The sequence below is a fragment of the Monodon monoceros genome, unplaced genomic scaffold (genome assembly GCF_005190385.1).
Source record: "Monodon monoceros isolate NGI ecotype Baffin Bay Population unplaced genomic scaffold, NGI_Narwhal_1 Super_Scaffold_16, whole genome shotgun sequence".
Taxonomy (NCBI): Eukaryota; Metazoa; Chordata; class Mammalia; order Artiodactyla; family Monodontidae; genus Monodon; species Monodon monoceros.
Window position 1 is genome coordinate 13,684,941 of NW_021703772.1, and position 23,221 is coordinate 13,708,161.

Sequence of the window (23,221 nt, forward strand, 5' to 3'; positions counted from 1 at the left end):
ACGTATCTGAAGCTCATTGGCCTATATTCGAAGTCCTCAATGTACTTGTAGGTTACGATGTTTCTAAGTCAAAGAAGTAAACTGTTCCTTCACTACGACGCACATGATAAGAATGCAGTCGAACCTCCGTAGCCGGGGGTTCCAGATCTGCAGATTCAACCAGCCGCTCCATCAGTGAGAACCCACAGATATGGAGGACCAATTGTACTATGCCGTTTTATATAAAGAAGTTGAGCATTTGTAGAATTTGATATATCTGTGGAGGTCCTGGAATCAATCCCTTGCGGTTACTGAGGGATGACTGTATAGGTGAATTGAGGTGACCGCAGAAAACATGGCTTCCTCAGCTGTACTAACGTTCATTATCATCCCACAGAAGTATGTCATGACTTTTCCTGCTGCAGTCAGTGCTCATATAGTTAATGTGTTTAATTACCAAAGAAAAATATTAATAAGAAGTAGGAAAGTAGAATTTTTAATGCAAGGATTCAATTGCAATCTTTATTATCGTCATTTCTAGCATGTTTGGGGGTGATAAGTTAGTTACATAGCCAATGATCTGATTATTAAAAATGGAAATACCTATAAAAGTATTAATTATAACTTAAAAAAGCACTTGCCCCAGGGCAGCCACTGCACCAAGCTCTGTACTGGCCATATCTCCATTAGTTGCCAATAAGGAGTCTGAGTTAGGTGCTGTTATCACCTCATGTTTACAGGTGAGAAAACCTAAAGAAGTTAAGCAACCTGCCGCAGACTCCCTTGTTAGCTTGTGATGGGGCTGAAGTTCGAGGGCTGGTCTATCACTCCAGACTGTGCTCTTAACCTCTGATACTCCCCGACGTTCTGATCTGATCCCTTGTTTAGCACATTACCCATTATCAACTGTTTTCATATGTATCTGCAGAGCCAGATCTTTTTTAAGCTTGGTGGCCAAGAGGCTAAGAAAAGTTGAGAAGTTTTCTAGATAATGCAAAAGAGTGAAAGTTAGTAAGTATTGAGTATTGTCTTTACAATGCACTGATGATACCAGGTGTTTTCTCAAATACTAATACTCTGAATCCTTTCAACATCCTTTGAGATAGATATCAATGTCTGTGGTTTAACAAATGAGGGATGCAGACTCCAAGAGGTTAATTAAACCAGAACATTGGAGCTATATCAATCTGCAAGCCTGTGCTCTGTCCATAATCCCATGCCAGCTCGTTATAGAAAACAGGTCACCTGAAAATGATAAAAAAAAAAATTATAAAAAGGGGAAGATTGGTTGCCTAGAAGAGAGTATTTATCAACAGTCATAATCTAACCATCTCATTGAGTGTGTGAGCTTTATAACCACCACATGTCACATCATGAAGAAAGGCGCTGTCTAATCCAAGCAGGATTTGTCTCAAATAATGATACATTTTGCTTTGTTCTCTCGAGGCATGTTCTCTATGGGCTGGCCAGCTTTTCTGAGCATTACACCAAATATTAAAGAAGAAGGGGCAATGAAAGAAGATTCAGGAATGCAAGACACACCATACAATGAGGTTAGACCAAAATGATTGAGTGTACAGTAATTGAGTGAAAAGATGCATTGAATTGTAACATTAAGCTAAATAGGGGGGAGAAAATCTTATTCAGAAATCAAATAAAGTTATTCTATAACATGACTTAGGCAAAATAAAATGCGGGCTAAAATTAAACTAAAATTAATAGATATCAGATTCCATTGATAAAGCATAATTTTCAATGAAAATTTAAACTAAATTTTACTTCTCTAAGATAGAGCCAAATATATACGATCAGCTCTTCTACAAAATATAGAATCTGTAGTCCTTTGGTAAATGTGGTAAGGGACGCTGAAAATTTGTTGAGCTGGTCACAACTTTATTTCATGCATTAGAAAATGTATTAACAAATAGACTTGAGCAGAAAATCACACTAATTTCTGCAGAAAACCTTCTGGTATGCAAACCACGGTTATTTTTCAAAAGAAGCTCTCTACCTGGAATGACTTAGCAGTAATTCAGGTGAAGAAAATAGAGCTCCCCTCCTCAAGTAAATAAAATATTTCATAAGCTAATTTTTTATTCATAATATTACATAGACTTAAAAGAGGATACAGAAAAAAATCTGGGGTAGATTTTAATGAAATTTTACATATGGCTGTACACTAATTTAATGTACATTGAAAATAAATAGTAAATGCAATTATGTATTTATATGAACTATTTCAAATAACGTTTAAAATCTTTTCTTAAAAGACACTGAAAACATTCCAGCAATATTATCCACTTGCTTTAGAGAGTATATAATTTGATTCTGTTGAACATTTATTAAACTACTAGTATATGGGAGGCATTGAGACAAAGATAAGTAAAGCAAATGTATTTGGGGAGACAAAGATAATAAGGCATAATCCCAGCTCTTAAAGAGTTTAGAATCTTGTGAAAGACAAACTTCCTTCGGGGTGGGGAGTAACCAGTCTAAGACCCAGTAACTATAAATCTAGGCATCATATATAGCTGCAATTAAAAGGGGAACAATTCTTTACATGAAAGTGATTGGAATGCAGATGAATGGGGCATAAATAAAAACTCTGCAGACTTTTGCACTGTCTTGACATTTGATGGGACTTGAAGGTGTCAAATAAGAAAATAAGGTTCTTATAGGAGCAGCAGCAACTTCAAAGGCAAAAGTGTGGGAATTGTATTCTAAGAATGGTGTGGTACAGTCTGGTGTAGCCAAAGTGTAAAGTCAATGCCAAGGTGCTGAAAGAGAGTGGCACTGAAAAGGAGGTTGGTGCCTGATTCTCGAGCTCCTTCAATGTTATGCTAGAGAGTTTGGACAGCAGTTCATAGCCACTGGAGTGCCTCCAAAGGTTTAGGGCAGTGGCAAGCTCATGGTCAGGTTTATGTTTTAGAAACAAAGATTACTGGGGAGTAACACATAGGACCAATAGGACCAACTGGCGAGGGAAAACATTAGCTTGAAGGCTACTCCAGGGATCTGGGAATGAAGAAACGGGGGTTTGATCTAAGCCAGTGACTGTAGGAATGGAAAAAAAAAACAGACAGATCTGAATACTTGTTATAGATTTAAATTAGCAAGTTTGAGGCACTAATAAGGAAAGAGAAGACTGCAAGAAGACACCACCATCCCTCCCAGGATGGATGTAACTGCCAATTGCAAAGATAGGGAATGCAGAAATCCCACTATGAAAAAAATTGACCCTTCAACAGTTTTGAAAGCAAGTTTCAGGGATGAGCCACAATCTTCACTGTGTAAAATCTCATTTCCGTTTGCGGAATTGCAGAATATCCTGGTGGAGCAGCTGTACCTGTGTGTGGAGTTCCTGTGGAAGTCTGAGAGATACGAGCTCATCGCTGATGTCAACAAACCCATCATTGCGGTTTTTGAGAAGCAGAGAGACTTCAAAGTAGGTGTTCTAAACCCAGGAGTTAGTTCAAATATCCTTCATTACATTGGAGAATTACTTACAATTTCCAAAAGTAGAAACTCCCTATTTTTGATGTCAGCATCCTCTTCACGAAACCCTTCACTTCTGGTTTCAGAAATTATCAGATCTCTACTACGACATTCATCGGTCGTATCTGAAAGTTGCAGAGGTGGTGAATTCAGAGAAGCGGCTCTTCGGTCGCTACTATCGTGTGGCATTTTATGGGCAGGTAAGTTTCCTACAAGCAGCATGGCCTCTAAGTTCTGTTAAGTGGTTGATTGATGTTCTTCATTCTTTACAAGACATCTAACTACATATGCCAACAGATTGAGGGGGTGGAGGTGGAGGTGGGGATGTGTCTAGGTATATTTGAGTGTTTCTCTGAGTGTGAGGGTCTATATGTTTGGCCAAAGGAACATACTAAATTAAGAAAAAAATGAGCGGAGACCTCCACAGGTCTTAATACAGATTGAGGTAAAACAGTGATTTCGAACTTCTTGGAGAAAGAGGGCACTTCTTCAACACCCTCCTCCTCCAGTTCCCCCCAAAATGTCTAATTAGAGGTTTGCATCATATTTGAAAATGAGATTTAAATGAATATATTTTGGGCAATGAAATCCATAATATTCCAGGAAATAAAGAATTCCTAGGGGCTCTACCATATCAAAGCCATGAACTTTTGACTTTAAAATCATGCATTTTCTTTTCTCCTACTTTCAAACCATCACTGCTTCTAAGCAGAGCATAATCTGGCTGTTTTGTTTCTTATATTGCAGGTCAATATAATTTCAAAGTGATCTTTCTCAGCTTACTGCATAAACAATGAACAAGACTGAAAATATTAGCAAGCCATAGCATTGTCTTAAAAGCAAACCGAACTTAGATATTAATTCGGAATGTCTCTGAGTAGTGCTTTAAGTGGGATAAACCCAGTCACCATCCAGGCAGGCTTATAACACTAGTATATTTCAGCAGCCATATTTCAGACTATTATTTTCACAGAGAATCATTCCATTCTTTTATTTTCACAGTGGTAATGACTCTCAGCCCTCTCATTTCCTTTTTTTTCTCCCCTCACGTAAGGCACAGTTTCACATGGCTTCTTGTTCTCCTCAGAATCTTTTAAGGCTGCAAACAAACGTGTCAAATCCAGCATGGTCATTCTAGATCACTTCCCACTGAAGTCTTTTGGAAAATATATATTGAAGTCTTTTAGAGAATATATATTGTCCTCTAATCACCAAAGACAGCTTAAAAACTAATGTCTGAATTAATAAAGACAGCTGCTCTCTCCCTGGAAAGGAAAATGTCACTGGGCAGCCACTTACCATAAACAAATGAATCCAACCCAGATTTCCCCCACTGCACAGGAGCATCAGGACTGTGGAGACAGTCTACAAAACGAAGCTAAATTTACTCATTTGGGGGTTCCCTGGAAAAGAATCTGACCTATCTGAAGTGATAGTGTATATTAGGGAGATAGAAATGTGAGAATCTGCAGGAGAGGAGGAGAGAGAAAAGGAAATGGTATCTTGCAAGTCAGCGATAAACAGAAAATAAATAACTCGACGTCAGTGAAACATTAGCAAGAATAATGGCAGAACACCTCATCAGGAAGGGAATGTGGGAGCTGAGGGATTGTAAGGGAAAGGCAAGGGTTTCCTGGGAATGGCCACGAGCTAACTGAGCAGCATGGATGTAGCTCACGGGACGTACGTTCAGCAAACCTAGATTTGAGTTTACAACGCTTCAGGTGATCTTTCTAATGAAAAAGTGATGAATTGCCATTAAGAGTCTGGTCATGAAAAGCAGATTGCCTACCTGATGGTTTCTCCAACCAACATCTAAGATACTGGTTGCTAAACAGGTGGAAACGAAACGATCATGCTCCTTTCCAATGAGATTTTAATGCAGACGTTTACTCTTTTCTTCTTTTGGTCTTGATTGTTCCAGGCTGTGGTAAGTTCTCTCTCTCTCCACTTGCATGCTCTAATAAGCCTCACACTTCCCTCCCTATGGTTTTACTGAACCTTAACTTTTTTGTGCAAATGAACGTTTGAGATAGGTGAGATAATCCTGTTTCCATTCATTTTGGAGTCATCCTGCATTTCTGGGACTAAATTGTGTTTATTCCATTTATCTGAATTACAAAAATGTATCCTTTATTTTTCATATATAATATCTTTCTGCACAAAGGTCGGTGTAGTCTGAAAACCTACACACACACAGATAAATATGGGCACCACATATTTGAAATATATGGATAGCAGGCTCAGTATTGGAATTTGCCTGCTCAGTTCAGGCCACCAGAGTTGCAGTTGATTAAGAAGAGCATGGTGGGCAAAATCTCAAAAGTCATAATGGTGGCCATTGGTGGGCACCTTCCCAGGGTCCTGAAAGGACCCTGCCCTTTTCCAAATGAGTATCGTGGAGAAACAGGGCTCTCTCTGTTCGGTGGTGAGCTCTGAGCATTCTCGAAAATGATGGTATTAATTCCCAACATAAATGATGAACAGTGAATTAAACCTTTACCCTGTGAATCAGGTTAAGTCTCCTGAGATGCAAAAAGAAGCCGTGTAAGAATTTTAGAGGATGAGCTGAGGGGCAATAACATGCCAAGACCTAGAGCTCTGTGACACAGAATTTTCTCTGTGTTATTTTGAACCATATGAAATTGCCCATAATCAACCTTTTTTGTTACTTACAAAGATGGCAACTTCATGTGGTTCAATGTAATTATTGCTGAGTAAGCTGGAAAAGCAAATTCCTTCAATATCCACACGCTGTCCACAGTCAGCTCTGCTTCTCTGACCAATACATACTTTTTTGTAATTCTTTAAAATCCCTTTCCCCCATCCATACTATATCAGTATTTTCTACCTTCATTTGTAAATTTGGGGTCACGTGTCCTTAACTCACCTACTAAAAGAATACTTGGAAACCCCTCTATTAAATAGAATGGGGGAGGTGGTGGGCAATGGGGAAGGATGGGGGAGAGCTACTTTCAAATGTCCTAACTTTGTTCTTTTTGCAGATTCCTCAATAAAGTGTGCTGACTGTGCACCTGACTTTTTGTTTTTAATGCTGCCAGTATTCTCAATTGTCTTTTATTTAAAAGTCCAACCTGACCTTAAAAGGCAAAGTGCCTTGTTAAATCTGCAGACCTGAGGACCTGCCTAAGCATGGTGCTCTGTAAACTCAAACCCCAGCTGCCTTTGAACAAGGAGAACTAATGGAGGTCATTCTGATAAACAGTCATTTAGAGCCTGTCATCATTGTTCAAATGATATTCAACTACCTGTCCCAAGACACCAAACGGAGAGGGTGAACTGCTGTATTCAATGGGAGCAGACGGCGCACATCACTTTATATTTGATGATAAAGAAATAGCAGATAGATTTGCACATCCCCCCAAATGTGTGCAGAATGAAGGTTTCTGAGAAAATCTTGACTATTTCATTAACATAATCTCCATGGTCAGAAATGATTTTTTTTTATGATGGTACCTTATGTCCTTGTAAAATTCACCTATTAATCCAAATTGATGTCTCACCATCATATTCCGAAGATTGTGGGAATATAACATGCAGTCGGCTCTTTGCCTCCACAAAGGCCTTTGTGTAAATATTTTAGCGTCCCCCGTGGGCTAGTACTTTCACTTTATAGTACTGGCTAGAGTAGTTAATATTATGTCTGCAATGAGCCAGACCCTGGAAAACAAGTTGAAAACTGTTCTTTTGTGGCGAGAACTTTAATAAAACGCAAGTCTTGCATAGCATGGATTTTCTAATGCAACACCTGGCATCATTGACTATGGAAATTTTACACAGAGCAGCCTATATAAAACACCCCTTCAAGTGTCCCTGAAGTATTCATTTCCAGAGTAATGAACCGCCAGTAGTGATCAAACATCAACTGTAATCAATGAAATCCTTAGGCTCTGGTATTTAGCATGAAAGCAAGCAAGTGAATGCTCAATGAGTAACTTAAAACATCAGATGGCCCTGGAATGAATTGAGTGAAAAGCCTGGGGGAATTTTATTCTGTTCATCAAAGGATGTAAATTCCATGATTCTCAATCATGCTTACATGGGTATAGATGCACCTCAGACTCTTGATAGAAAAGGGATTGGGGGTAGCAGGAAAGGTGCCTGTGTATTGTGTACAGCCATCATCTCCATGTTGGGGTGTGATACACCCTCCTGGCTCCCCTCCTATATGAAAGTCACTGATTATATATATATATATATATATATATATATACACACAAACACTACTAATTGGGTTCATATTTGGGTTCATGTTTGTATGAAACCATTTCTCTGCATCTGTGAAGTTTTTCTTTTCCTAACATTTAGCTTATTGTGATTTTCTGACCCATCTTTTATACACTAGATTCCTCTTTGGAGGCATTCCTTTGTGAACCTTGCATCGGTGGAATATAATAGCAGGGGCACTTATATTTGACATCCCAATAATGATCCAGAGCTATTTCAAGATTCTGAAGTACCTGCAAAAACATCTAAGAAGGAGTCAATAATTTTCGTTTTCGGTTTATTGAAGTACATTTTTATCGTCATCTGTTGCTTAAACGTTTCATAATCCACGCATGTTACCTGCTGACTCAAAGTCCTTGTTTAACTAGGATACATGCTGTTTCGTAACCATGTTAGATCAGGCCGTTTGTTGCCTGGTAAAATGACATTTAAAAAAATCGGACTATGGAAAATGCGGAAGTCATATTTCCTGTTGCCTTGAAATGCAGTCTTCTCATCACCTTGGGGCAAAAGCAGAAGAGAAACTGCCCCTAGGTTTTCATCACCTTGTGTCCCTATTTACAACTCAATTATTTCACGGACAGAGCATTAAACTTCCTTAAGATAGTGTCGTGTGCCTCACTGGGCTTTGCTTTGATTTCCCTGGGTAAAAGATAAGCTCGCATCCCAGCCATTTTCAGAGACTCCATTTCTCTGGCTCCAAAAGCTCTTACACAGTCCCTGTAAGGGATTAAGTGCTACATTCTGCTACACCCGCTCCTTTCTATTCATTTTATAAAATAGTCTCAATAGGTTTATAGCTCCATGTTCTGTAAATAAATTGATTAATTCTAATCACGATTCTTTCTGATCAATCACTTCCCAAAATATCAAAGTAATCATCAATAGTCCTTTTACAATAAGGAAAGGTGTAGTGCCCAAGTAAGAGAACCCAAAGGTATGTATTTTTAAGCACTCAAAACTCAGTTTAGCTGTTTCCCTGCATATTAGCCAGAACTCAGATTGCTTTGCTGACAGTTTTTTCCTTTATCATTGTCATCACTACCATTCTCCTCATTATAGCTAACACTCACCAATGGCCTTCTGTGTCCCGGACACTGTCCTTAGGGTCTCCTAAGTCTAAGTCTGTACTATTTCCCATCCTCCAGACCAAGGAGTAAGGATGAAAGGAGTCACAGGTCATGACCAAGGCCACAAGGGTCATAGTAACGACAATAAAATACTGCTCTCACCACTCCTTTTCTGCTAACTCTGGATTCAGAAATTTGTTAGGGGAAAATTTTCACAGTGAAAGTATCTTTGTGCTAGTTTTCACACCACGATGAGAAAATCTTTTCCTGGAACTTGGAGACATTTTTCTCGTTGAAATGGAAGTTGTAAATGTTGCTTCAGCTATTGCCCTGTGGGGATTCTGGCTGATGGCCTCAGAAGTCTTAGTTCTCTTTTGTGTCAATCTGTCAATTTGAGCCACTAACCTCTGACCTTGAATCAGACAAAACTCCATAAAGACAGCAACAGAAAAAACCTAGCAGGCTGGAAGTCATGTGGGGATAGGGCCAGACCTCACTACCCCTACGAAGTCTAGAAGAATGATAAGGAGAGACTTTTCATGCTTTTAGCATCACACATCACTGTTTTAGCAGTCTGGAGTCAAGGTACTCATAATCAACTGTGTTGGTCTTGAACATTTCTCAAAGAAATTTGTTCAATAAAAACATCTGTATTAAAAGCAATGGAATCTTTTCCAGTTATATTTGGTACAAATATATCCTTTTAAGATGTAGCCCTCTGAGAGCTATCTTATTCATCTGTTTATTCATTCAACTAATGTACAGTGATGTCTCTCTAGAGACCAGGCACTATGTTAAATACTGGACATGCAGTGCTGAACAAGACACTTTCCTGCCTTAAAAAAGCCCAAAGTCAATTAGGGAAACACAAGGAAACAAGCAATTACCTGCTGAACAAGAACTGTGCTGGTGAATGTGCCTTATTCCTTGCCTTCAGTTATAGTCCAATTATGATACAAAGTATACTGTTCATGATGGGCAGACTTACATGGACGAAAGTGCTTTACAAGTATAAAGAACCATACAGATGTGAGCTGTAATCATTATTCTTAGATTGCCTCACATTAGCCATGAAAAAAAAAACAGCATTGGAACATTTTACCCATGTTTTTTTACACATAATGAGTAGTTTTTAAATAGCCAAAAACGATTTTAAAAAATATATAGGTAAGATTTTTTTATGACCTTCAGTATCTTTACTCAGCTCTCAGAAGTCATTTCCTTAAGGTAAACTCTGCAGTCAGAAGATACCAGAGACACTTGGGTTCTTAAACTGCAGACTTACTCAAATATTCTGAGGTCACATTTATTCCAAAGGAAAAATGCCTCTGTGTCTCTTCAGTGAGAAGGAATTATAAAGATTGCCTCAATTATCCGCAATGGAATCTTCCCTTCCCCCTGTTTCAAACCAGGTAAATAAATTAACAAGAGGTTAAAACCTACTTGCTCCTATGACATAAAAATGATAACATGGTTACTTTACTACTTTCACTCATAAGGTCTAGCTTTGCAAGAACGTAAGGGATCTATTAGTAAAGTAAATTGAAGGACAAAATTGCACATAGCCAAGTTGCATCAGACCCCTGATGAAATATTAAAAATAACAGTACTTGCGAGCATAGCACATGTAATTTCTGTTATGGCTTTTCATCTAAGATGATGTGGGAGGCATATCAACCCATTTAGATACCTTTATCTGCCCTATAGCATTAATATTTCCTATCCTGGTTTCCAAGACTTTCTTAAAAATGATACTGCTCTTTGAAAAATACCGTTGAAAAATACCAAAAAGTACTCCAGACTTTGTGTTCTACACCAGGCTACCACATGAGGGCATTCTTCCCCTAAAATATATGCAAGCAGGTATTACCAATGATTTCTTCTAATAGAGAAAAATACGTGTAATTTGCTTCATGAGGCTCTTTGGCCTGACTAGGCAGTATTTACACTAATGACTGATTGTAACATGATATTTTGTTTCCTTCACTCGATTTTTCTCTGAACTTGAATTTTATAGGGTGCTAATCTATGGCTTGGATGAAAACCAAAATACTGGCTATAATATTTAAGTAAATGTTTTTTGTTTTGCTCCTTATTTGCAGTTGGAGTTCTCTAATAAACTTGGCGGTTCACTGTATGTCTTTCATAGGGATTTTTTGAAGAAGAAGAAGGTAAAGAGTATATTTATAAAGAGCCTAAGCTGACAGGTCTCTCCGAGATTTCCCAAAGACTGCTCAAGCTCTACGCAGATAAATTCGGAGCGGACAATGTGAAGATAATCCAGGACTCCAATAAGGTAGGGGAACATCAAGATTCATGCAACTGCAAAGAACTAACTACATTTTTTTTCTCTCTCTTAACTACATTCATTAATGTTTTAAATTTCTGCCTGACTATGCAAAGTAAACTACCTAAACTATTTTGAGCGTTTCGGTTGTTTACTGGTCGATGGATTGGTGATTGGGGAGGGGAGTGTCAAAAACCTTGTACATGTTTATTTGAGTAACTTTTAGGTAATCTTAGAAACAACTTACTAAACCCTAAATCACTCCCATAGGTTGTTTGCATTTGAGTAGCAACCAAAGGGTTAAAGTAATTGGGCCCAATGGTGGACTGGGAGGAAAGAGCAAAAAAGTATTTTTTAATCATGAAGGTCTTCCTGGAGGAGCTTTCCTCCAAGTCACACAGGGAAAGCATGGGGCTGGGGGCTCCCTGAACAGCTCATTCTTGGTTGGGCGATGCTTCACAGAGAGCGTGATGTTTGAGCTGGGGATTGTAGGGCGAGAAGGTGTTTTCTGGAAGCGTTCTAAAAGCCAGCACATGCAGTGACAGGAGGAATTCAAGGGAGAGGTGTGTTTAGAGAACGGCAGGTCTTTGAAACATAGATTGTATAGAAGAGTGTGGCGGAGGTGGAACTAGAAAAGCTGGTTTGCACCCAACTGTATTGACCTCTATTAGGCCCAAAAAAGGTCTTTTTTTTCCTTTCCCTCTTTTGCAATGCTAGTATTTGGAGGGGTCTGGGCATGAGATTAGATTTGCTGGATCTGGACAGAAATTGTTAAAATGTGTTCATCATTCTTAGCTTGAAAGGTACAAACCTCTTCCCCATAAAGAGGGACAGAGCTAGAACCGTGGTCATGGTCGCCCTCCTACATGGAAAGTAGAAACGATTCCTAGCAGTGAGAGAAGTGCCAATTTTGGTGTCAGAACAGCTGTTGTCTTCATTCCACCATGCTACCACTTATCAGCTGGCAATCCATCTTGGAGAAGTTGGGTGGTCACTCGGAGTCTCCATTTTTTAATCTGTGAAATGGTTACAGTTACACCCATCTTACAGTGCCATTATTTGCAGCATTACAAATAAATTCATGAGCCTCCTCCAATCTCTGGAATTGGATAAACAGTGGATGGGTGAACGGATGGAGAAAGTTGGATGAAGCCTGAAAATTCTTCAAGGGATCATTAGCAAAGAGGCTGAGGCTCATCTCTTCCTCCTTGAAGGAAAGCAAGAGCCATTGCCTGGCTTTGGGGGGGGACCCCAAGCCTGTCTTCCTTGCTATTTGTCAAGCCTATTCACCAAAGCAGAGTTAGTTTTAAAAATTATATAGAATGACTTATTGCAGATTAGAGAAGGAATTCGAGAAATCGAAAATAAAAATATTTGCAGTCGTGCGATAGGTCATCAGTTAATCTGCTCAACAGACCAGGAACCTCCTTTCACATTACAAGCCCACAGCCGATGGTCCCAGTCTAGGTACACGACTGAATCGTAGAGGAACAGAGAGATATATTTTTACTCTCAACAAGCTTGATTCAACACAAAGGTGAAGATATTCAGTACAGAAGAGAAAGAAAATAAAAGGTTAAATAGTACGTTATAGCCAAGTACTTATGTTTCAAAGAGCCCCAGCTACTTGGCAAGCTGGCTCCCTGCTGCCTCTGCCACCATCTGGCTGCTTGACCACAGTCCAGCCAGCTACTCTCTGGGCTTTCCGTTCACCCAGCTCTCACATGATGTGATGGGCCTTTCTTCTCTGAGAGGAGCAGCTCAGGATGCCCAGCTGGGGGGATACAGGGTTCCCCACCTTTCTTTCAGGAGCACTTCACGGCTCACCGCTCTTTCTCTGCCCATAATGTGTTGAAACAGGTAAACCCCAAGGATTTGGACCCCAAATACGCCTACATCCAGGTGACCTATGTCACGCCGTTCTTTGAGGAAAAGGAAATAGAGGACCGGAAGACAGACTTCGAAATGCACCACAACATCAACCGCTTTGTCTTTGAGACGCCCTTCACGCCGTCAGGCAAGAAGCACGGTGGCGTGGAAGAACAGTGCAAGCGGAGGACGGTCCTGACAAGTAGGTGCTGGCCCCCGAGCACATGCTCCCACGCAGGGCCCTCGCTTAGGCCGGATTCGCGGAAATCAAGACACTTCGATCTTGCAGACAAGTACCCAAAGTGTGCTGACTTGGAAATGTTTGCCAGGAACATTTCTTTATTTTCTTTCAAGACAGAGACCCTTGACAAGTCAACCAAAACAGAAACTATCACAGGGTCACTTTACCCACCTCTTCCCTTTAGACCGTACAGTGGTGAAGGTCCTGGTGTCTTGGGAAAGGCACTCTGAGCTTTCCTCTCCTCTCTCCCTGAAACTACCCCCCAGTTACTGCAGAGTTAGCCACTCTCGGAATTGTGTGCTTTGGGGCAAGATTCCCAACCACTGTGGAATTCAGGTTCCTCATCTGTGAAATGAGTGCAGAGGGTTTTCCTCCAACATCCCTTCCAGTACTGTCTAGATCTATCCTATGAGTGGTCTTCCCTTCATTCCACAAACATTGGATAAGTGCCTGTAGGTGTCGGGCATTGTTCTGACAATTCAAATAAATAAAACACAATTCTTGCCTTCAAGGCGCTCACCATCTGGTAGGAGAAAGAGCTAAGTAAAGCAAGAATTTCAGGTGAGCCCAGCATGAGAAATGAAATGGGAACTCAGCAGAGGGGGACTTAGGGCAGGCTGAGAGGAAAAATGAGTGCGGGCATCTGAATGGAGACCCAAGCCACCTTCAAAGGTGAGCAGCCCTAGATTCTACAGTAGATACGTGGGTAGCAGCCACAGCCAAACTATGGGAAAACATTCCCCTTCAGTAAACTTTTCCAGAACTCGCATAATTAAAAAAACTAGAACAAAGCTATTATAGTATATGCTATTCAGTATCTATTGAAGCATTCTTGATTATGATTTAGTGTAGTTTTTATTTGAATTACAAGTTGTGGTGGAAGCTATCATCTTTTCAGTGTTTAGAGACTCTATAGGTCTAGTCCAGCCTCGGCAATGAGGACATGTTGGCTAGTGAAGCGTGGGAGAACATGCCAGGGGAAAGTAGCTGGGCTCCTAAGAGGTATATGAGAGCATGGAACATAGGAAAAGAAATAACTCACATACACAGAAAACATGCAGGATGGAATGGTCTGTGTGCAAAGAAAAGACACAGGATCGTCCTTTCAAGAGAACCCTTGACTTTCACTAACCCTCGACCTTGAAATGCTCTTGTATTGCTTTTGTGCAGCGAGTCACTTGTTCCCCTACGTGAAGAAGAGGATCCAGGTCATCAGCCAATCGAGCACAGAACTGAATCCCATTGAAGTGGCGATTGACGAGATGTCCAAGAAAGTTTCCGAGCTTAATCAGCTTTGCACGATGGAAGAAGTGGACATGATCAGACTGCAGCTCAAACTCCAAGGAAGCGTCAGCGTGAAGGTAAGCATCGCCAGGAGCTGAGATACTCATGGCCAGTGGAACCTGGTACAAAATGCCCCTTGGGGCTTCCCTGGTGGCGCAGTGGTTGGGAGTCCGCCTGCCGATGCAGGGGACGCGGGTTCGTGCCCCGATCCGGGAGGATCCCGCATGCCGCGGAGCGGCTGGGCCCGTGAGCCGTGGCCGCTGACCCTGTGCGTCCGGAGCCTGTGCTCCGCGGCGGGAGAGGCCGCGATGGCGAGAGGCCCGCGTACGGCAAAAAAAAAAAAAAAAAATGTCCCTTGAAATTTTTTCACAAAGGGTATAAGAGACATGGTACCATTCAGCACCTTTATCTGAGTCTTCAAAATTTTGTTTCCTTGTGAATGCCCATTGATGGTGCCAAACAACTAGAGATAAGCCTTTCTTAGGTTTAGCTGAAATAAAATTTCTTCTTCCTCAACCGTCCTTTCCCATCTGCTCTGCATAAACTGTGTTCTATATTCTAAATTCTAACAAGTAATTAGTAAATGAGTAAGCATGGCTCTCTTGTAAGTCTCTGTCATGAAAAGCCTTATAAAACTGTTCAAAAACAAAACTTTTTAAAATGTTTATTAGTTCATAAAATGTGCATCAGTATTTATCTGACTGTTAGGGTCTTGAGAGGAAGCAGAGGGCCTCTTCACAGTGGGTGACTGAAGAAAACGTAACAAATGACTCTTTGAAAAATGTACAAGAAGGGGCTTCCCCGGTGGTGCAGTGGTTGAGAGTCCGCCTGCCGATGCAGGGAACACGGGTTCGTGCCCTGGTCCGGGAGGATCCCACATGCCGCGGAGCAGCTGGGCCCGTGAGCCATGGCCACTGAGCCTGCCCGTCTGGAGCCTGTGCTCCGCAACGGGAGAGGCCCACGTACCGCAAAAAAAAAAAAAAGTACAAGCTGTATTTAGGAAAACCAAAGAGGGCAGGCACGGGGGCGTAAGACTGAGGGGCTGTCACCCTCCCCAGACCTGAAGACTCAGGGGAGAGAAGAGTTAGTGGAAGCAGGGAGAGAGCAGGGAGAGCCAGCTGATGACAGACAGACAGACAGATAGACATGGTCTGTGCTGGGGGATTGCAAGGAAGAAGCCCTGGACCTAAATAAGCCCTGACAGGACTGAGACTAGGGTGAGGCGAGTGAGGCATTTTCCTTGGGCACAAAATTAAGGGAGCATCAAAACACTCAGTAACCAAGATAAAATTATATTTTAATGCAATATTTTTAAAAATCAAAAATAACTTCAAAAATCCATATTGAACAAAGTATTAAAATTTTAAATAAAGGCAAGTCAGTAACAGTGCCACACAGAGCTATGCGGGAGCCTGAGGCAAAAGGAAAACTCAGTACTGTTGATCCTGATACTAATCTGGCTCTCCTCTTCCCCACCCACCTCTTGTCTGTATCCCATGGCTGACTCAAAATAATAATAATACATGTTTAAAAGCCAGAAAGTAAAAGAACCATTGCTATACTCCAAACGGGACAGCTTCCCTCAGCACATAGCTGAGCAGAGAAAGGTGGAGTTGCATCTGGAGAAACAGAGGAAAGCATTCTATACTCACTCTACCACACTGGCAATACCTGGTAGGCAAAGCCATCTGAAGATGCCTCAGATACAGCACTGGCTTCCTTCTTCTTTTACCTTGTTCCTTCCAAGCCCCACAGTCACATGCAAAGACTGTTAAGCCCTGAAGAACACAGACGCCTTCACTAATGAGAGCCTACGCATGCCTGTGAGCATGAATAGGACTTGGCACTGTGCCTTCATTCAGCAAATCTAAAAAGTCCCTTTTGGACCACAATCTCAGCCAGACTTTCGAGGGAGATGCAATAAAGCGGTGATTCCCAGGGCGATGCCTAGATCGCGACCACTGTGGAATGTCTCTTATTAATAGCTATGTGTTTGCTTGAATGTTTGTAGGGAAAAAACTAGCACAGCAAACATTTGATTTCACGGATGTTAAGTTTATTTAAGTAAATCAAGGTGAGTCTAGTTTTCAAGGTTATTAAGAAAACAACAGTGCTAACAGAATGAGGATGTGGCAAAATGTGACATGGTGCACACATGACTGAAGTTGAGGAAGGATGACAATGAAGTGTGGAATTCAGATGCCTCCTTTTAGTAGCTCATTGACCAGCTGAGAGACGGCAGATAAGACCGATAACAAATGAGTAGACTACAAGGCAATGTGAGAGAATTGAGGGGCCACACCATGGGTGCTACTCCTTCCAGCCTTGGAGAAGGCTCCATGGAGGAGGTGGGACCATCCTCAGCCAATTCTCTCCTCCCCAATAGGTTAACGCCGGGCCAATGGCCTATGCACGGGCTTTTCTTGAAGAAACCAATGCAAAGAAATACCCTGACAACCAAGTAAAGCTTTTGAAGGCAATCTTCAGGTAAGATTTTCTTTGTTGGGCTGTTCTTCCTTGAATCCCTTCAGACAGGGAGTCATGAATGAATGCCCCAGGAAGCCACCTGACCGACCCTCTTCTCGGTGGCTGAGTGTATCAGCAGCCTGACTTTGAGTTGCCACTTTCTCTGGCTGTTAATTTGCTTATTGCTGTCACTAAAGGCAGTTTGCAGATGTGTGTGGGCAGGCCCTGGATGTGAATGAGCGCCTCATCAAGGAGGACCAGCTGGAGTACCAAGAGGAACTGAGATCCCATTATAAGGACATGCTCAGCGAGCTCTCAGCAATCATGAGTGAGCAGGTGAGGCTTCCCCTGGGGCAGCCCGAGCGGTCCATTCATAGAAAGTGCCCATTTTATCCCCAATTCCAGAAGGACCGGAAAGAGTCTCTTTGTTTTCCTGCTGCTGAAATCCCTGTACTTTCCTGAACACCATGTTGCTGAGCTGTTCTCTCCCCCATGCACAACATCCCCTGTCTCAAAGGAGGGGGATCAGGTTGGAGAAAAATCTGTAGGAAAAGAAGATGAGATGAGAACCCAGTTGCTGTCCATAGTTTTCAGAGATGATTATCCAAACAATGTGTGTTGGTTTTCTAGAACAGTTGATGCCTGTTACACACCAAGAACATTGGTGGCATTCCAGCTAGAGTTTGCTGCCACTCCCAACACCCCTGATTCAGGACCTCACAATCCCCAGGCTGGGATGTGGAGTTCCACAGTTCTGCCACTAGGGGTCTCTGCATCATACTCAGGAAGAACACCAGGACTAGGGTCCTGGGCTTTTAATGGTCAAGGCTACCTCTGGAAAATATGCAGAAGTGGGATAAAAGCCAACCCCCCACCCCACAAGCAAGTCATCCATGATTTCTGACATGTGTTCAGTATGTTCTGTAAGACTGTGCACAAAATGTGGACATTCAATAATCACAGTACTTTTGGGGATACTGAGAATCAAGAGACCGAAAGCCAAGTTCTGCTTTTTTTGGCCCGCTTCCCAGCATCCGTCAACCCTCACACTCTACCTGGACATCTCATCACCCATGGTCCCCTCAAGGAGTTAGATGTGTTCTTTCCAGAACAATTGAGGGGGAGAACTTGAGTTAACCTCCCAATAGTGCTTCATGCACAGTAGCCATTCACTAAATATTAGTTCCCTTTCCTTTCCTTAAATGGCCTAGCACTATAACAAAACATGAAATGTGTCATATGCATCTTTTATTCTAATTGCATTTCCCATATGTTTATTTTTCTTCTTTTCCATCTCCTTCTACCCGCATTTTAAATTCTCCATAGCAGTTAGAGAAAGAAATGGTTAATTGACTTACGTTGCAAAGAAAACAATCTCCCTGGATAGGATTGCTAGTGGAAGTATTGGTTTGGAATTTTTCAGGGGTAATGGGAATTAAATACTCAGGAACAACGCCTTAACAGCATGGGAAATCATAAATCGGAGAATGAAACAAAAAGAATAAACAGTGGATCTGAAAGGGGGAATAGGTGGCAAAGAAATGCTTGTTTCCAACTGTAAATTGCATCTGACCTTGAAACTTTGGGCAAAAATGCTTTTCTCTTTTTTTCCTGGCAGCTCTGTCGTGGTCCATGTTTATACAGCTTCTGTTCCTCTGTGTCTAGTATTTCCCTCAGTACTGTAAGCAAAAGCGGTATGTTTTTCTTTCCTTATGTCTACGCTGTCCTTTGTGGCCTTCTGGTCTACCTCTTCATTTTTCCCAGACGCCTCCATAGTGACTAGTGTTGTCTAGATGTTTACTTAATTAGAACAACTTTATTTCTACTTCAAGGTAGGTCAGTATGAAAATTAAAAAGCCTACTAAAATGAAAAAGCTAAAGTTAACAACTTAGCTTTTAAAAGGAAAATGTATATTCTGTCAACTTCTGAAATACATTTGAGCTCATTTGTATCCAAAACAAAGATTCATTATACCTCCAGGTGCTAAAACAACATTACAAAGACAAGGACCAGGTGATTAAGAGGAGAGAAAAATAATTTCTTTTCCAGAAAACCTTTGCTAAGAGAAGCAAAATTTGACTCTGTGCTTTGTAGAAACTGATGCAAAGAAAAGAAACTTACGCATTTTACAGGTCCTGTTATTTAGTAAAAGAAATAGATCTGTTGGCAGGAAAGACAAACTTTCTCCTGGTCCTGAGCTTCTATGGGGATTTGTCACATAGGTTTTTATGTATGGCACAATGACTACAACATTCACGATATCCTAAAAAAAAAAGTTTTCTGGGCTTCCCTGGTGGCACAGTGGTTGAGAGTCCGCCTGCCGATGCAGGGGACACGGGTTCGTGCCCCAGTCCGGGAAGATCCCACATGCCGCGGAGCGGCTGGGCCCGTGAGCCATGGCCGCTGAGCCTGCACGTCCGGAGCCTGTGCTCCACAACGGGAGAGGTCACAACAGTGAGAGGCCCGCGTACCACAAAAAAAAAAAAAAAAAAAAAGTTTTCCTTAAAAACGATTTACTCTATTATGTGGCCATTCCACATTTCCACCTTAGATTAAAATGAGGACAAAATATTAACTTCTAACTCTGTAGAGGATATTCTAAATTAACTACTTAATTGATGATTATCAATCATAAATTTAAATTAACCGTAGCAAAACTCTAAGTCATCTACAGCAAAATAAGGTATTTTCATGACAACCATTGATAAGTGTTTTGAGTTTGTTGTAATGTCAGAAATAGCTAGCAAAGGATAGGGGTCCTTAAAGTCCAAAGTATTTTTTAAAAACTGGGTATTTATCTCAGTTCAGATTTATAACAAAAAAAATTTGTTTGCTTCTTTTCTCAATTTTTTAATAAAGCATTTGACCATAATGTTTGGGTTTGAACTCTAGCAGAGGGAAGGGTAGTCAAATTTTAGCATAACCCTGTAATGCATGAATGAACCATCATCTTTAATGTATGAATACCTTTACATACCTAGATACTCATCCACATATTCTGGAAACAGGTACATATATAATAACAGTAGAAGAGAGAAATTCTACCATAAAACTTTTAAAACACAGAAACAGAGTTAGAATGGATAGACAAACATAGAAATAGAAAAACAGAAATAGAATTGATTATGCAGTTCACTCCAAGAGTGTCCAGAAAAGTCTTAGCTAAAAGGCTAAGACTGAAGCCACTACTCAGGGAAAGAGCCTTCAGTATAAGGAGAGAGATGAAGCCGGATTAAGTGGATGCTAGTGTGTAAAATGGAGATGTGGTGGTGGAACAGCTTCAGCTGCTAAAGTGACAGGCAGGCAGTAATTACCTTTACAGGCAGTCAGAATGCCGCACTATTTTATAAACAGCCAAAATCCATAAAAGCCTCCTTTGATGGAGGCCAAAGTAATACATGTAACTATTGGATGAAACGTAAGATGCTGATTCGGAGTCTGTTTCAACATTTAGAAGGATGACAGCATAGTGAAGTCAACGCTGGTAATGCATATCAAATATAAAATACAGGGAAAGGAACACATCTACTCTGTTAAAGTGCCAAGCAGGCGAGATCCAAAGGCATGTTGCTTTTAGAATTTCTTTTGATACATTGTTGGCCAATTTATTTAAGCAGAACTTGAGACATTGATCAAAAGGAGAACTTATTGGTAGTATAGGATACATGGATGCCAGGTGCTTGGTGGGGACAGAGCAACCATTCCATCCCATAAGAGTAGTAGAGCTAAAGCATGGTAATGCAGGAAGTTAGTGGGAAAATTGTCATAACCAAGAATTTTAAATATTAATTAAGTCTCTTCTGCACAGAGATTTTAGAGGTGCCTGGGGTTTCTGGGATTGTCATTGTGTTCACATATCATTATTTGAACAGATCTGACAGGAAAGTACGATTTAGGCGTATTAACATTATTTTCAAAAGTAAAATCAGGTCAAGGTATATTTTTTCCTTGTATTGTAGTTCCATTAATGCAAACATTTAAATGAGGCTTCAGCTGTTTCCCTTTGGGGGCAGATTTTGCCCATACAGTTTACAAACTTTGCAAATAAAATTCCAGAATTACTCAAACACATTCATAGGGTTCATTCAGACATTTACAAATATATATCTGGGGCTTCCCTGGTGGCGCAGTGGTTGAGAGTCCGCCTGCTGATGCAGGGGACGCGGGTTCATGCCCCGGTCCGGGACGATCCCATGTGCCGCAGAGCGGCTGGGCCCGTGAGCCATGGCCACTGAGCCTGCGCGTCCGGAGCCTGTGCTCCGCAACGGGAGAGGCCACAACAGTGAGAGGCCCCCGTACCGCAAAAAAAAAAAAAAAAAATATATATATATATATATATATATATATATATATATATATATATATATATATATATATGATAGTTGAAGAATATTGGAAAGCTACTTTAAATCTGGTCAACATGGCTGAGACATGGGCTGGGAAAAAATTCTTCAGATCTGCTTTGATAAGTGCATTTTTCAACATTTGCAGATTTCCTGTAGGGAATTGTAAAAAATCACTGTTCTGGGTTTAATTTTGTGTTTGGAGATATTAACACAGACTTCTCTGTCATCATTTTGTTTTGTCACATATGTTTTGTCCTGTCCCAAGATTACGTACCAGGACGGCCCATCAAAGCGAGGAGTGGAGCAAACTTGCACTCGAGTAATTAACAAGGCGGCTCCCTCTCTGTCTCACCCAGTGCAGAAGTTTGAGGGAGAGTCTGCAACGTCAGACACGCCACCAAGAGAACTCTGAATTTGCAGCTAATCTCGGGGAAGAGAAAGATACATTTAATTTATTTAAAGTTTTTATGGTGTTCATATTTTTTGTTTTTACCTCGCTAGTTTGAGAATTTTGCCAGCCTCCAGATTTGCACATTTCTTACATCCTTTTTCTTTGAGCAGCGTCGATCAAGCCAAGCTGAATATTTGCTATGAAATTCCAATGAATGTGTAGCTCAAAAGCCGACTGTAAGTTTGCTATCGGTTACATTATGTTCAATACCCAGTCCTCGTACACATATTTTAAAGGTCAAAGTGAATGTTTTTTAACATTTGAGCATATTTCAGATGTAAATAGAAGATTGTAAAATATATGGTTTTTACCAAATTTAAAAAACTTTTTAGTTAATACTTATGACAGTGCTAAAATTATATGAATAACATTTCAGATACCATTATATTAAAATATTTGTGTATGTGTACAAAAATGTTGATAAATACTAATCTTTAAAGTTTGTGGAGTTTCTTTATTTGTAATATATGTGCTCTTAAAAGCAATGAGATGTGAAATTATGGAAGCCTTTTGTTGTTAATAGAAATAAAAAATACAGTTACTTTGCATTTGGTTTCCTCTTGAAGAGTGGGCAAGTTGCTACTAAAAGTGGATCATGGGACTGGGCCTCTGCTGAATGCAATCCTACTCACAACGTTTTCTGTTTGTTTTGTTTTGGGGGTTTTTGTTTTTGTTTTATTCTTTTTCAAATTCTTTTCCCAATTAGGTTATTAGAGAATATTAAACAGAGTTCCCTGTGGTATACAGTAGGTCTTTGTTGGTTATCCATTTTAAATATAGCAGTGTGTACATGTCAAGCCCAAACTCCCTAACTATCCCTCCTCCCCAACCTTCTCCCCGCAGGTAACCATAGTTCGTTCTCTAAGCCTATTTCTGTTTTATAAATAAGTTCATTTGTATCATGTTTTTTAGATTCCACTATAAGCACTATCATACGATATTTCTCTGACTTACTTCACTCAGTGTGATAATCTCTAGGTCCATCCATGTTGCTGCGAATGGCATTATTTCATTCTTTTTAACGGCTGAGTAATATTCCATTGTATATATGTACCACATCTTCTTTATCCATTCTTTTGTCAATGGACATTTAGGTTGCTTCCATGTCTTGGCTGTTGTAAACAGTGCTGCAGAACATTGGGGTGCATGTATCCTTTCAGACCATACTACTCACCACCTATGATGCCTTAGCAAGAAGTCAGGAAAAGGACTTGAACCTCATCTGGACAGTTCCTCCTAAGGGCAACTAGACAGGCCAGGGATTTCAAATCCCAGGACATAACTTGACTGATTTGGAGAAGATTTAATGAATCAGAATTTGAGGGTTGTGATAATTATTAGGACTTTTCACAAACATTCCATCTGTATATTTTATAAATTTGTGGTGGTATTGCACTTTCCTGCCTCTTCTGAAGTTAGACTTGACCATATTTTAGCCATTTAAATGTGAGCCCAAGTGACATGTGTCACTTTCAGGCAGATAT

The 23,221-nt window shown here is 40.6% G+C and overlaps 1 protein-coding gene across 7 annotated transcripts in view; it reads left to right on the plus strand.

Annotated features, from left to right (window-relative positions):
• DOCK10 (dedicator of cytokinesis 10) overlaps window positions 1-22,696 on the plus strand; it is a 280,897-nt gene extending 258,201 nt beyond the window's left edge. For 6 of the 7 annotated variants that reach the window (XM_029224638.1, XM_029224644.1, XM_029224645.1 and 3 more), the window contains 9 exons: window positions 1,426-1,532; window positions 3,302-3,424; window positions 3,561-3,674; window positions 10,942-11,088; window positions 12,940-13,150; window positions 14,360-14,550; window positions 16,860-16,960; window positions 17,137-17,275; window positions 21,552-22,285. In XM_029224638.1, the coding sequence (XP_029080471.1) occupies window positions 1,426-1,532; window positions 3,302-3,424; window positions 3,561-3,674; window positions 10,942-11,088; window positions 12,940-13,150; window positions 14,360-14,550; window positions 16,860-16,960; window positions 17,137-17,275; window positions 21,552-21,698 (1,280 nt within the window). In that variant the 3' untranslated portion in view covers window positions 21,699-22,285. Of the gene's footprint in view, window positions 1-1,425; window positions 1,533-3,301; window positions 3,425-3,560; window positions 3,675-10,941; window positions 11,089-12,939; window positions 13,151-14,359; window positions 14,551-16,859; window positions 16,961-17,136; window positions 17,276-21,551 lie in introns of all 7 variants that reach the window. The other variant, XM_029224643.1, reaches the window with a different exon arrangement.
• The last annotated feature ends 525 nt before the right edge of the window (window positions 22,697-23,221 follow it).